This window comes from Hyla sarda, chromosome 6 (genome assembly GCF_029499605.1).
Source record: "Hyla sarda isolate aHylSar1 chromosome 6, aHylSar1.hap1, whole genome shotgun sequence".
In the NCBI taxonomy this organism is placed as follows: Eukaryota; Metazoa; Chordata; class Amphibia; order Anura; family Hylidae; genus Hyla; species Hyla sarda.
The window spans coordinates 32,852,177-32,868,321 of record NC_079194.1 but is presented as its reverse complement, the minus strand read 5'-3'; the positions used below and the strand labels follow the sequence as shown (position 1 = coordinate 32,868,321).

The 16,145-nt window shown below is 43.0% G+C and overlaps 1 protein-coding gene across 6 annotated transcripts in view; it reads right to left on the bottom strand.

Moving 5' to 3' along the window:
• Nucleotides 1-202: 202 nt before the first annotated feature.
• Nucleotides 203-16,145, bottom strand: part of CRB1 (crumbs cell polarity complex component 1) — a 211,066-nt gene continuing 195,123 nt past the window's right edge. For all 6 annotated transcript variants that reach the window (XM_056523446.1, XM_056523447.1, XM_056523445.1 and 3 more), the window contains 2 exons: nucleotides 15,381-15,507; nucleotides 203-2,669 (listed from right to left, as the gene is read on the bottom strand). In XM_056523446.1, coding sequence (XP_056379421.1) covers nucleotides 2,454-2,669; nucleotides 15,381-15,507 — 343 coding nt within the window. In that variant the 3' untranslated portion in view covers nucleotides 203-2,453. The remainder of the gene's footprint in view (nucleotides 2,670-15,380; nucleotides 15,508-16,145) is intronic.

Genomic DNA, 16,145 nt, shown 5'->3' with positions numbered 1-16,145 from the left:
AATGATGGACACGTCTGTATTTACTGGACCCCTATGCAGCTGCACAGGTTGAATATACTGTATACTATGTCCGCCCTGGGGTACAGGTTTCCTGTAGCCACATCTCTAATTTTACAATGATTATCAATAGAAGATTCTTCCCAACTACAAAGAGAACAGAAAATTCCATTTACAAAATAAACCCATAGACGATCTATATACCAAATGTCTTTATTCCACTATCAAGTATCTTCACACATATGACAGAACAATGGTTACATGGCATATAATGGCACATATAGGAACAGACGGCAGTGATCACTACATGAGTGCTATCAGTATACATATATTTGTTCAGCGTCTCCGTGGGATATTGTATTGTTCTTTCTTTGGCATTTATAGTGTTTTCCATGGACTCTTCTAAGTTATAGGATGACATCTGCTTCAACAGTAAATACACAACATAACATTTTTCCTCCATTATGGGGCAATTGGCATCAGCTTCATGTGGAGGGGGTTGCCTTCTTCTGGATCAACACAGTAGGAGAGCAGGAGAGGTCTATATTACTCCCACAAGTCCCGGCCCGAACGCGGGTCTGATAACCTCCAACTGGAGGCACCATATAGATCTACAGTGCTGCCAGTTCGGAACATAAGACCCAGAGGCTGGCCCGGGACTGGCAGCTGTAATTTGATGAAGTGCACGTGTTATGTGGGAAACTTGCCTTAAAGGGGTACTCCGCCCCTAGACAACTTATCCCCTATCCAAAAGATAGGGGATAAAATGTATGATTGCAGGGGCCTGGGTCCCCCACGATCTTGGCTGCAGCACCCCAGACATCCGGTGGACATTGTGTACCCCACCAAAACCAACGTGTTTCTGGTGCTGAAACTGCACCCTTCATCATGACCCATCACTGGATAGGTGTAACTAAAGTTCTCTACTCTTAAAACTAAAGCGTGAACTACTTCCTGGGGCACGCATTACTTAAAGTGAAAATGCCCCAAATCGAAGGAAACGCTGACTGTGTAAATATGTATTAGAACCATTTTGGGGGGAAAAATCCATACCCAATCCACAGATAAAGAGAGAAATGAAATGCAACTAGATACAAGTTATGCATAAATTGTACAGAATAGGACAGTAGTACAAAATAGTGCAAAATAATCAGACAAAAGTGAAAAAAGTAAAAAATGTATTATTTAATATATAAATAATATATTTATTGTTTATTCCTAATTCATACCAATCCACAGATAGTCATGATTAAGGATGCAGTGTAGGTGCCAGAAACGCGTTTGTTTTAGTGGGATACACAATGTTAGAAAGTCCTAAATAAATCAGTTTATTTAGGACTTTATTTAGGATCAGTTTCCCTTTTTCGGCTATTGCAATTATGGCACCAGGTGGAAGTGCTATTCGTGCATATTAGGGACACTACTCTCCAGACATCCTTGTCCATCATACAAGTCAGTATCTGATTTTTTATTATTTCTTTTGCATTAAAGGCACCAAAATTATCACTTTATATATGAGGCACTGAGTTTAGTTTTGTTGCCTCTCCTTTTAAAGGAGTACTCCGGTGAAAAACAAATTTTTTTTTTCAAATCAACTGGTGCCAGAAAGTTATACAGATTTGTAAAAGATGTCTATTAAAAAATCTTAATCTTTCCAGTACTTATCAGCTGCTTTATGCTCCAGAGGAGCAAATCCCCATAGCAAACCTCTCCTGCTCTGGACAGTTACTGACATGGACAGAGGTGTCAGCAGAGAGCACTGTAGTCAGACAGAAAAGAGCAACACAACTCCTTCTGGCGCATACAGCAGCTGATAAGTACTGGAAGGATTAAGATTTTTAAAAAGAAGTAATTTACAAATCTGTTTAATTTTCTGGCACCAGTTTTTTTTTTTTTTATGTTTTCAACTGGAGGTTCTTTAAACTATAATATAAGCTCAACTTCTCTGTATGTCACCACAGCTTGGTACAAGCTCTCCCCCATCTATTATAATGGTCATTCTGGTTCTATGATCTATGTTCTTTAGTAATGTACATCTCATTCATGATGCTTGATGCAGGTCAGCTGTCCTTTCCTCTATATCAGTGTTCCCCAACCAGGGCGCCTCCAGCTGTTGCAAAACTACAACTCCAAGCATGCTGGGAGATGTAGTTTTGCAACAGCTGGAGGCACACTGGTTGGAAATCACTGCTCTAAGAAAATACTATCCTACCAACCACAGCTCAATGACCGCACCATCAAATTGGTTGACCCCCCACCCCAATTTTTTTTTTATTGCGCTATGGCCATTTTCCCCCTAAAACATTTTTTTAACTTGGACAATGCATTTTTAATTCTCATGGTCCACATTTTCTTAGTTTTTAGTTTTTTTTAGGCACATGACTCCTAAAATGAAACGTAGGTGATTCCTGAGATGTTTGACGTCCTTGAAGCTGGATGCGGAAGTACATTTTGTCTTAAATGAGTCTCTCCAGAGGGGGCGGCTGAACAATGTTCCACATCTCTACCCGGGATCCTTCTTTCTCCTGTCTGCTTGGGCTGTAGGTTCCCTGACTTGACCTCATGCTGGCAATTGCGATGAAGATGCAAAGGCCTGCGCAGACGGCGAAAAACAACGCCAGGACGGCGGAGGCCACAGCGGTAAATACTCCTGGGGGCAGAAAGTCGGAGAGCTGGAAAAAACCCAACAAAACATAAGATATTATAAATCAGGACAGATAGGTAATAAAAGAGGAAATAGGACTTGTAATATAAGCTCGACTTCTCTGTATGACACCAGAGCTGGGTACAAGCTCTCCCCCATCTATTATAATGGTTATTATGGATCTATCTTTTATGGTCTTTAGTTATGTACAGCTCATTAATGATCAGTGTTTCCCAACCAGGGTGCCTCCAGCTGTTGCAAAACTACAGCTCCCAAAATGCCTGGACGGCCGAAGGCCGAAGGAATTGTAGTTTTGCAACAGCTGGAGGCACCCTGGTTGGGAAACAGTGCCCAAGAGGTTTCCTCTACACTGTATCAGTGTTTCCCAACCACTGTGCCTTCAGCTGTTGCAAAACTACAACTCCCAGCATACTGAGAGTTGTAGTTTTGCAACAGCTGGAGGCACACTGGTTGGGAAACACTGATATAGAGGTTTTCTCCTTATGGTTTTTTTTCTCTCTTCGGCATGCTTAAAGGGGTATTCCAGGCAAAACCTTTTTTTATTCAACTGGCTCCGGAAAGTTAAACAGATTTGTAAATTACTTCTATTAAAAAATCTTAATCCTTCCAATAGTTATTAGCTTCTGAAGTTTTCTGTCTAACTGCTCAATGATGATGTCACGTCCCGGGAGCTGTGCATGATGGGAGAATATCCCCATAGGAACCGGGACGTGAGTCATCAGAGAGCAGTTAGACAGAAAACAACAACTCAACTTCAGAAGCTAATAACTATTGGAAGGATTAAGATTTTTTAATAGAAGTCATTTACAAATCTGTTTAACTTTCCGGAGCCAGTTGATATATAAAAAAAAGTTTTGGCCTGGAATACCCCTTTAAGGATAACTTTGTGTGAGTTGAGGATTGGCCTTTGGCTGTCCGGGCATGCTGGGAGTTGTAGTTTTGCAACAGCTGGAGGCACCCTGGTTGGGATACACTGTGCTATATGTTTCTCTCGGCATTACTCATGCCGCAATATGCATGTAATATTCTTATAATTGATGACTTCAATTCATTTTAGACACATGTATTCAGGTACTCGGCCATCTGTAGTTGACGCTGCGACGTTCACACAACATCACATTATGTGATCGCAACGACCAGCCATTGTCACATAGATGTCACAGTCGTTTCACCCCCAGCTGGTAAACAGGAAGGAATGGACACAATAGAATGGGCACAAAATCTATATTCAGTTACATTGCATTAATTCTCCTTCTGCACATACCATAGTGTAGTTCTAAATTCTAGAAAACATCTCTAGTTGCGTTATATATATAGACATAGGGGGAGATTTATCAAAACGTGTCCAGAGGAAAAGTTGCTGAGTTGCCCCTAGCAACCAATCAGATCGCTTCTTTCATTTTCAACAAGGCCTCTGCAAAATGAAAGAAGTGATCTGATTGGTTGCTATGGGCAACTCAGCAACTTTTCCTCTGCACAGGTTTTTCTAATTCTCCTCCTTAATGTAGTAAAGTAAATAATACTTTAAAGGGGTACTCCCCTGGTAAAAAAATTTTATTATTTTTTTTAAATCAACTGGTGCCAGAAAGTTAAACAGATTTGTAAATTACTTCTATTTAAAAATCTTTATCCTTCCAGTACTTATCAGCTGCTGTATGCTCCACAGGAAGTTCTTTTCTTTTTGAACTTCCTTTCAGTCTGACCACAGTGCTCTGTGCGGACATCTCTGTCCATGTCAGGAACTGTCCAGTATTCAACAGGTGAGGACTTCCAAGGGGCTGTGGTGGGTATCGACACTGGCCAAGATCGGACACGTCCGGTGAGTAAAAGATTTTTTATTCAAATGCAACGCGTTTCACCGCACTTGGCGGCTTCATCAGGCAACTGTCCAGAGCAGGAGAGGTTTGCTCTGGGGATTTGCTCCTACTTCAGACAGTTCCTGACATGGACAGAGGTGTCAGCAGAGAGCACAGTGGCCAGACTGAAAGGAAATTAAAAAAGAAAATAACTTCCTGTGGAGCATACAGCAGCTGATAAGTACTGGAAGGATTAAGATTTTTAAATAGAAGTAATTTACAAATCTGTTTAACTTTCTGACACCAGTTGATTAAAAAAAATGTTTTCCAGGGAAGTACCCCTTTAAAGATCGGGACTTTGGGGGAGATTTATCAAAACTTGTGCAGAGGAAAAGCTGAAAAGTTGTTCATAAGCAACCAATCAGATCGGTTCTTTTATTTTTCATAGTCCCTCAGAAGCGATCTGGGCAACTGGTCAGCTTTTCCTCTGCACAGGTTTTGATAAATCCCCCCCATAATTTACATTGATCAAATACATTTAGGCTTTTTTCTTGCTTTCGTTGTTTTCTGACTTCCTACCACTAGATGTCAGCAGTGGATACACATATGTATTTTACCCATAAATGTGACTTCGCTAGACACATGGGGGCCTGTATACTTGGAAGCACGACTCTGGTTTGGCGGTATACTTGTCAACATGTTAGTGAACTGCATTCTATGTGATCTATAATCCTCCATGTATCAGAACGCTCCTGCTGTACAGACAGTAAAGATAATTCTATTCTCTTCCACTGTTAGCAGGGCACGGACTGTAACTTTCACCGATATAAGTAAAGGCTATAGTACTTCTCTGGATTCCGGAGGGAGATGGAACATAGCTATAGGGGCTGCAGAGGTCGCAACTGCATGAAGGCCCTCTAAGGCTATTCCGAAAAAGTCTCAAATAGATAAAGTCTGGTACTCCAGCCAATCCTAGGATTATATTCACTCTGTTATTAGGAAGGCTTCGCTAATCACTGGAATCTGGCAATATTATAGAGGAAGTGCAGAAAATAAGGGGGGTTCTGACCTCCGAGCTCTACTGTGATGGTAAAATTACACGAATATGCCAAAGGTGCACAGGAACTTTTTTATTATGAATAAAAGTAACAACTGGACAACGTGTTTCGACGTGTTCTCACGCCTTCCTCAGGTCCATAAAGATAATTTTATGGTGTCCTGTAAGGGTTTTTTCCTGTTTGCTGGTTATGGACCTGAGAAAGGCGCCGAAACGCGTTGTCCAGTTGTTACTTTTATTCATAATAAAAAAGTTCCTGTGCACCTTTGGCATCTTTGCATAATTTTACCATCACAGTAGCGCTCGGAGGTCAAAACCGCCGCATCTTCTGCACTTCCTCTATAATATTGTCTCTTCCGTACCCCGTTTGGGGCGACAGACAAGGGGGCACCGAGCAGAAAGCTGAAACATCCCACCACTTACCGGTAACTCCTTTAGAGCTGTGCTATACAGCCCCCAGAGGTCAGTACCATCACATAGGTTTGGTGGTGGGCATCCCTCCTTCTTTTTCTTATTTTTCATCTAAGAACCCAACCTACTACTCCAGAGAGCGCCCCGTATCTCCTCTCTTTTTTTCTCCTACATTTCTGGAATGTTAAGGTATTATTGGTGGTGCTCTATAGCTGAATAGTCAACAATCAACGGGGCTAATGAATATGTAGAAAAATGAAACAATACCAGAAAGTTCAGTCTTTATTCATCACAGATCCATGTGCAGACACATACACTGAGGCGCGGAGCAGTAACGGAGCTAGAAGGAGACCGTTTCTTCAAAACATAGCGTGAACCCACCCTTAATGTGATATCGGGTGGTTTGTCCTAAAATGGCTAATATATCCCATGTTAATGTGCCTAACACCAGACCCAAAACTTACCACTGTCTCTACGCAGTGCCGTGAGGTCCTACCGCCGAAGTATTTCAGCGGCGGCCGCCAGAATGGAATCTCCGCTCGCGGAATTCTGCAAGCGGAGATTCTGTTCACAATCCGTAGTGTGAACATACCCTTAGAGGCAATAATCCATGGGAAAAGGTATGCAAATGAGCCCTCATTTGGAAGGGGGAATAAATGGCCTATAGGTAGACATCTCTTAGGCAACCAGTACCCTGCTCCATACTGATGAAGAACACTGAGGGGGAACAATTTCTTTCCTCTGGGTCGGCTCATATGCTTAGGACGCCATTATATATGCCTTGCGATCTGGCTCAGTACTGAGCTGAATCACCGGCCACAACTGTTGGCAAAGTTCATCAGTTGTGTATGGTCCGGAGCCCAGTTATTTCTGCAGGACAGATGGTAGAAGACTGCAAGGTGCGTTCCCCCGTCCGGCCTGTCCAGTGATCTGGCATCCCAATTGAGGATATGGATTAATCTGAACTGTCCCATTCAAAATGTGATCAGTTCAATGATCAGTTTTCCTCTGGTGCTTGTCTACAGCGTCTCGAGGGAAAGTGAGCCGGATCACTGGACAAATGTGACAGCACCCTTGTTTCAAGACTGAAGAAAGATGATACCCAACACTCACCAGTGATGCACAGTGAAGATTTATTATGCCATAGTGTAGTACAAGGACGCGTTTCGGCTTGGGAGCCTTCCTCAGCTGTCTGCCTAAAGGCAGACAGCTGAGGAAGGCTCCCAAGCCAAAACGCGTCCTTGTACTACACTATGGCATAATAAATCTTCACTGTGCAGCACTGGTGAGTGCTGGGTATCATCTTCTACCTGTGGCTTTTCCCCTACCTCGTGAACCACGGCAGATTCCACAAAAGTGCCGACACATCCCTATATTGAACTTGTTTCAAGACTGGACATGATGGGAGTTGAAGTCTTGCAACAACTGGAAATCCTGAGCTTGAGGAACACTGCTGTAAAAAGACACACAGAGCCCCAATGACTGCGCTTTGCCTTTCTATTTGCCATATTGTGAGGGGAGAATACCTTTATAATATGACACAGAATGCATCATGCCACCAATTTTGGTCTTACAGATATAAAGTATCTTAGGAATGCACCAAAAGGGAAATTTTAGGCCGAAACCTAAAATTTAGGCTGTGCTTGGCCGAAAACCAAAACCGAAAATGCATTGACCCGCCCACTTTTTTGTTTATATAGTTTTTTTTGTAAAATTGTAATTTTGTAAAATTTCAAAAATGTTTTAGATAAATAAATTCCTTAAACCAATATGGGGACTTTGTTTCGTGCAGCCCCCAATGTTACTGTGTAATGATATCACTTATTTTACCACCAAATCTAAAGTCAAAGAAGAAAAAAATATATTTCTGGGGAGAAATTGATAAAAATTACATGATATCAAATTTTTCTGTTTTAATTTACTACCTAAAAAACTCTGGGGGAGATTTATCAAAACCTGTGCAGAAAATCTGAGAAATCAGATTGTTTCTTTAATTTTTAAAAGGCCTCTGAAAACTAAAAGAAGCAATCTGATTGGTTGCTATGAGCAACTACTCCATTCTTCCTCCGCATGTTTTGATAAATCTCCCCCTTATATCAGTATGCTTAAAATGCCTCTTCTGACCCCTATAACTTATTTTTCCATAATTGGGTTGTATAGGGGCTTATTTTATGTGTCGTGATCTATATTTTTTATCGGTAACATTTTTGATTTGATGGGACTTTTTGATCACTTTTCATTTTTTTCTGCTACATGAAATGACGAAAAATCAGCAATTCTGGACGTTGGTATTTTTTTTTTTTTTTATGTTTATGTCATTGACCGTGCAGTTTCATTAAAGGAAAACTCTGGGATGTAACAACTTATCCCCTATCTTAAGAATAAGGGATAAGTGCACTGGCTCTCCCATAGAGCTACATGGAGGAGGGGGCATGTGGACCGCTGCTTCGCGAGGTGGTCAATACGCCCCATTCATGCTGAGAGCCGGGGCGCTGTGCAGGAGATTGCGGGGGGGGGGGAGGGTATGTGTTTAGCAGTCAGACCCCCCCCCCAATCTGACACTTATCCCCTATCTTTAGGATAGGGGATAAGTTGTAATGCGCCCGGAGTTCTCCTTTAATGCTATATTTTAATGGTTGGGACATTTATGCACGCAGCGTACCAAATATGTTTGTTTATTTTTGTAAACTTTTATTTGAAAATGGGGGTGATTTAAACTTTTATTTAGGGGGGGCGGCTTTTTTTTTTTTTTTTTTTTTTTTTTTTACAATTATTGCCTCCCCCCCCCCCCACACACACTTTTCTCCCCATTGGGTAGTATTTTCTATAGTGTGCCTCCAGTTGTTGCAGAACTACAACTCCTAGAATGCCAAAGGCTGTCGGTCATGCTGGGAGTTGTAGTTTTGTAGCTTGGAGAGACATAGATGCACTCCTGTGCTTGTAGACACTGATCAATGCTGTGCCATAGGAGCATATAGCACAGCACTGATCAGTGTTATCAGTGCTCCATTACTACAGGCTGCTAAGTGCCTCTCAGCTGATCGGGACCCCGTGGGTTTTGCCGAAGGTTGTTTTCGCCACTTTAGACATCTAAAGTTTATCGCGGTGTCTAAAGGGTTAATGCCGGACATCACCCCGATCGGTGATGTCCGGCATTAGCCAGTATGAAGCGAGCTCAGCTCCTGAGCTTCCTTCATTCACCAGCTGCACAGCTGCACTGTATACGTACAGCGGCCAGTCGTGGAGGGGTTAATTCACCTTCTCCCAGCGCTCGACACTGCTGGGAGAAGAGACAGTGTTCTAAGGGCTCAGGAGGGGGGAACACGCTGCAGCACAGGGAGTACTGCACTATCCCCGAGCTCCCTTCCATGGCCTGGGATACACGGGAGAAGGAGGCAGCAATACTAAATAATTCAATACCCCCATCACGCCCTGTACACTTTATAAACTATGAGACTATTTGGGGGGGAAATAAAGCATGCTTTACCCTGCTTCACAAATCGTGCTCCCGCTGGTACTTAGCGCTTTACTATGCGTCTTCAGCCGGACTTGCTTATATAAGTTCCAAGCCACGCCCTACTTTAAGCCACGCCCACCGAAGTTATCGGCAGGAAAATCACTTAGCCGAAAAGGCCAAAAAAGCCACTTTCGGCCGATAATTTTCGGTGGCCGAAATTTCAGGGCATCCCTAATATTCAGCAACAAGATCATGCATGCCTGAGGCTCAATGATGTGTATGAAGCTCATTGATGTGGAGGCTAGCCTGCCTAGTCCAATCCCACAGAAGAGCAGCTGTAAAGCAAACTGATGAAAAATATGACACAGTATGGGGCTGTGTAGCTATAAACAGATCAGAGCACCCATGCTGACCTCTGTCCACCACTGAAGGTTGTTGCTACAATGACATGAGAGCATCAAAATAACCACGGAGCAATGCAACATGTCAGCCTGGTCTGTTAGATCACATTTTATATCATGTGGACGGCCGGTGCATGAGTGCCACTTACTTGGTTAAGAGATGGCACCAGAGTGCACTTTGGAAAGAAGACAAGCCAGCAGGGGGCAGTGTGATGGACAATGTTTAGGTGGATACCTTGGGATCTTGTGCAATGTCCCAGTACAGGACATGGTCCTGTACTACCCTTAGGCCCTGTCAGGTTGAGACCCTCAGTGACCTGGGGCTCCCCTGTAAGGTCTCCCCTTGTTGTTTACATAATGTTGTATATATTGCTTTAATGACTAGACAGTCTCCTAATGTATAGTTAGTATAAAAAGACCTGTGGGAGCTCTAAAGGACCTGTGTAAGTCAGTCACATGATTTGTTGTCACGTTCTCCCAGAGAGCACCAGCTCAACCTATGACCCACAGCTTGACCAATGGGCTTTAGTCCATCCCCATACTAAATAAAGGGGCGGTCATTACAATTCTCTCTCTTCTCTTCCTTTACTGAGAACCAGCAACCACCAGAGATCTCAGTGCAAATGATCAGCATCTGGAAGACCCCAAAACCTACAGTCATTCCAGTAAGTCTCAAGTCCATATCTGTTGTCACTGAAACTAGTCAAGTACTGCATATAGTCAAGCCAAGTCCAATCTCGAGTCAAGTTAATTACAAGTATATTGGTCCAGCAAGCTGCAAGGTCTTCTGGGTCCTGGCCACCTCTCTGGGAATTCTGGCCTTAGCTGTGAAGATGATTCCATCTGTCTTATACTCAGTAAAGCCTCCGTTTGACCATAACTGGTTGTGGACTCTCATTTCACTACAGGCAAATGGGATAGCGGAGGAACCGGGCGTGTGGTGTTCCGAAACCCTAAAACCACACTGGCGTCATGAACACTAGGGGTTAACAACATCTTTCCCCCACGCTTAATACCATCTGATCCCACCACTCCCACCGCTACACCCGTGGTCCCGCCATACACCCATGGATCACCACACTTGCATCATGTGGGTGTTTTTGTGACACGTACCACCTACCTAACCATTGTACGGAGCAAGTCCTCCCCTTCATGGCAGCGAAATGCCCTAAAGCAGTGCTCTCTTTCAGTAGGAGAATGCCCCGGTCACACTGCAGACATTGATCAGGAATGGGGAACATGATAAAGAGATGAAGGTGGTGACTAGGCCTGCAGGTTCCCTAGATTACAATCCGATCAATTCCCTTTTGGATGTGCTGGAGAAACAAGTCCGATCTATGGAGGCCGCACCTCACAACTTACAGGACTTAAAGGGGTACTCTGCCCCTAGACATCTTATCCCCTATCCAAACTGATCGCTGGGGACCTCCGCGATCTTAGCTGTGGCACCCCAGACATCCGGTGTACAGAGTGAATTTCACTCAATGCCGGATGACTGGCGATGCGGGCGGAGGCTGGTGATGTCACGATCACGCCTCGCTCGTGACATCACGAGTGGGGCACGGCCGTGACGTCACAAGCCTCCCGTGCTGCACCAGATGCTCTAAATGAACGCCGGGTGCAGCAGGGAGATCAGACATCTTATACCCTCTCCTTTGAATAGGGGATGAGATGTCTAGGGGCAGAGTACCCCTTTATAGAGCATCTGTGGCCAACTCATATAGTTTGCCTGATAATTCAGGTCTTGTGTAGTCTATGCTTCAACAGGGCAGATATGTATTAGTGACATAATAGGGGCCTACCCTCCAGTTATGGCAGATCTGTGTATGTAGCCAGTATATATTTTACATCAATAATAACCTATTTAGTCAGCAAATAATTTGCTTGTCACTATATCATTTAAGGAAAATTACAGTTTCAGTAAATAATGGTTTAAACAAGAATAATAAATGTACAATTTTCCAATATGTCATGCAGTATTTTGCCTAGCACCGTACATCCAAATGAGCTCAGAGAAGCAAAGAGGAACACCTACAGAGGGTTTCTCCCTGTCCCCTGAGCTCTGTTAGATGCGCAGGTCTCATCCCCTCTCCCAGTGGTGTATCCAAGACCACTAGGGGCCGGGAGCATCTCTGTACTTCACCAACCGGCACAGGGGTACAGAGATACATGTGCCTGCAGAGAGGAGAAGGGAACCTAGTGCACTGCATAAGAGTAAAGTACGTTTGTTTGTTTCTTATTTGTTTTTAAATATTAGTCAGGGAAAACCTACCAACCGTGGAAAACTACCTAAAGGGGAGCACCAACTAATTGGTAGAAACTACTTACAGGGGGCATCCATCCACTAGTAGAAACTTCCTACATGGGCACATCTACCAACTGGAGAAAACTTTCTGCTGGAGTGCACTCTCCAACTAGTGGAAACTTCCTACAGGGCAACACCTACCAATGGGGGGAAACTAATATGGGGGGGGGGGGGATATCTTGTGGGGGGGGGGGGAATCTAGAAACTGTGGGGAACTAACTACAAAGGGGCAATTTGCAACTAGTGAAACTACAGTGGGGCAACTACCAAGTGAAATCGTACATGAATCACTTAGCAACTGGGGAAACTACCAATATGGGGCATCTAGCAACTGTGGAAAACTAGCTACAAAGGGGCAACTCACAAATGGGGGAACCTACCTATAGGTGGGCAACTTGCAACTGAAGGAAAGATAAGAAGCCTAAGATGTTTTTCTTGGCTGGAAAGAATAGTCATGGTGGTCTGGGAGAGATGAAGAATAAGGGAAGAGAACAACTCCGTTCAGAGAAGACGTCACCTGTGAGTTAATGGATGTGATTGCAGTATAATCACTTATATGATCTGTATGGTCTACAATGTAGTAATAGCGATCATGGGTTGGCTGTATTATTTAGACATTATGTAGGGGTAATACCTGTCTGGGTATACTGCATATAACACTATCCAAATGAAGCTAAAACAACAGTTTATTTAATTCATTAAAACCCTATTACATCAAAAGCTATAAATACATACAAATATCATATGAATGGATAATTCTCCAATGTGAACACCTGTATATCCCGACGCATTTCCCCGTGTATCTTATAACAAACAGCGGTTCATCAGGGGATCATAAGTGAAATATATGGGGGTTCCCAGAAAAAAAAATAACAATAAATATAAGCATATGAAGCTAAAGGCAATATAGACACATTACAAAGACAAGCAACATAAGCAATACAAAGATAACAGCAGAATGTGAGCACTTAATACATGTAGACTTGACTGTAATGTGTTAGTATATTTGTTATATGTTGGTTACTAATTGTAATGTATCAGTAGATTGTGTGTGATCTGTGAGTCGTTGATTGTAATGTATCGGCATATTGTGCGTAATTTGTTAGTTACTAATTGCAATGTATCAGTATACTTTTGTGTATTTAGTGTATGTGCTTATTCTTATCTTTATTTTTACATTTGTCTGCTTTATGTTTGGTATGTCCTATTTTTTTGCCACAGGATTAGCAGCGGTCAAGACACCTCAAGCAACTAATTCAGTCTACATGTATTAAAGGGGTACTCCGGTGCTTAGACATCTTATCCCATATCCAAAGGATAGGGGATAAGATGCCTGATCGCGGGAGTGCCGCTGGGGACCCCAGTGATCTTGCACGCGGCACCCCGTTTGTAATCAGTCCCAGGAGCGTGTTCGCTCCGGGTCTGATTAATGTCGATCACAGGGCCGACGGCGTGTGACATCACGCCTCCACCCTGTGTGACGTCACGCTCCGCCCCTCAATGCAAGCCTATGGGAGGGGGTGTGATAGCTGTCACGCCCCCTCCCACAGGCTTGCATTGAGGGGCGGAGCGTGATGTCACACAGGGGTGGAGGCGTGACGTCACACGCCGTCGGCCGTGTGGTCGCCGGTAATCAGACCCGGAGCGAACACGCTCCTGGGACTGATTACAAACGGGGTGCCGCGTGCAAGATCACGGGGGTCCCCAGCGGCGGGACTTCCGCGATCAGGCATCTTATCCCCTATCCTTTGGATAGGGGATAAGATGTCTAAGCACCAGAGTACCCCTTTAAGTGCTCACATTCTGCTGTTATCTTTGTATTGCTTATGTTGCCTGTCTTTGTAATGTGTCTATATTGCATTTAGCTCCATATGCTTATATTTATTGTTATTTATTTTTCTGGGAACTTCCCCCATTCTTATATATATTTCACTTATGATCCCCTGATGAACCGCTGTATGTTATAAGATACACGGAGAAACGCGTCGGGATATACCGGTGTTCTTCATTGGTGAATTATCCATTTATATGATATTTGTATGTATTTATAGCTTTTGATGTAAAAGGGTTTTAATGAATTGAATAAACTGTTGTTTTAGCTTCATTTGGATAGTGTTTTTTTTTTTGGTTATAAAAAGCTATATTGACACTTCTGTGTCAATTTGTCAGTGATACTGTGTATACTGCATATAGTTTAGTAGAAGTAAAAGGTACTCCTGGTATGGAACAATCTTTCTGCTGAATGACTGCAAGCAGAGATCTATATTGGAAAAAGAGTTTGTCAAAAGACGAAGAAGTTGATGATGATAAGAAAGGAAATGAAATGACGACACAAAAGATCAGCAAACATTCAGTGAAATCATGAGTATAGATTTTAATATACAGAGAATACAAAAACATCACAAGAACAGTACAAACACGTAGTACAAAAAGAGATGAAAACACAATGTGATGAATACAGAAGAAAGAAGATGTGTTACAAGGTATTCTACATTTTGATATTTGACAGGTCACAGCGGCTAGTGTGGTCTTCACTTGTATTCTACTAATGTCCTATTTCAGAAAACGGAAACATCCTAGATCACTGTTTCCCAACCAGGGTGCCTCCAGCTGTTGCAAAACTACAACTCCCAGCATTCCCGGACAGCCGGAGGCTGTCCGGGTATGCTGGGAGTTGTAGTTTTGCAACAGCTGGAGGCACCCTGGTTGGAAAACACTGCCCTAGATATAGGTCTGGCACAGTAAATTAATAGTGTTACAGTAGCTGTATCCTATGAGATATCTCTGATATGTAAAAAACTGTATGTTTATGTAAATTGTAGTTTTCGCAGTTAGGCAGAGTTCATAATGAGGAATTTCCGGCTGGAGGGTGTCCGGTGCTGACTGAATCAGTTGGTGCTAGGACTGTGCGGTCATTGCCGTCCCCATAGACAGCCATGTATTCCTGATTTTCTAAAGTTTTTTCCTATAGGCTTTTTCCATAGGATAAAAATGTCATTGTCAAAAAATGTATGAAAAATGCATGTACAAAAAAAAAAAAATGGTAAAAAAATACTGGTGCTTTTTATTCATGCATTTTTCATGCACTTCCCTGCTCCGATAGGTGCTGCTCAGACCCAGCCTAGGTGAGTTTGGTTGGAGACCATTGGAATCCATTGCCTACTAGTCCTCGTAATCCTGCTCCCCCCACTCCACTGCCGGCTCATCATCCATATGCAGGATCAGGTAGGACAATAACTGGAAAAGATTTTGCCACAACAGCATAGACACATAGAATGACAGGTCGCTTACATCAATCTCGCAGTTGTCTCCGGCAAAGTTCATATCACAAATGCAATGGAAGCGATTGGGCAGGTTCTGGCAGATGCCTCCGTTCAGACAGGGGTTGGATTCACACTCGTCAATGTCAATCTCACACCTGAAATGCCATAATGGAGTATTTTTGTTACAATTTTTTTCTACATAGTACCATAATATACTTTCTATGAATTCTATAATGCTAAACAGGATGACTTTGCTACTGTCATATCTTCTCTGTCTCTCAAGCCCAACTATTTATCATTTTTAATTCCCTTCTCCATCCATTGCTGCCTCCTCTGCCATCTCACCTCACCTTGCCACATAATTCATACACAAGACCAACTTCAGCCCAGCAATCCCTGCAATACTAGTTCTCTATAACATGATTTTCTAACAGAACTACATTCTCACGCTCCACACCAACTATGCATGTGACCGAACTTTACCCTACCTAATCCCCAATCTTATTATTGTGTTTATTCCAGCCGCAACCCATCTCTTCAACCTATCACTAACCGCTGGAGTTTTATCTTTATTTAAACATAAACACCACCCTCTACATTACTCTGTGCTCCCCCTCCTAGACCTGTACTCCTCTTCCAGACCTGTCCTCCACCCTCTACATTACTCTGTGCTTCTCTTCTAGACCCGTCCTCTATCCTCTACATTATTCTGTGCTCCTCCTTCTAGAACCATTCTCTACCCTTTATATTACTCTGTGCTCCTCTTCTAGACCTGTACTCCACCCTCTACATT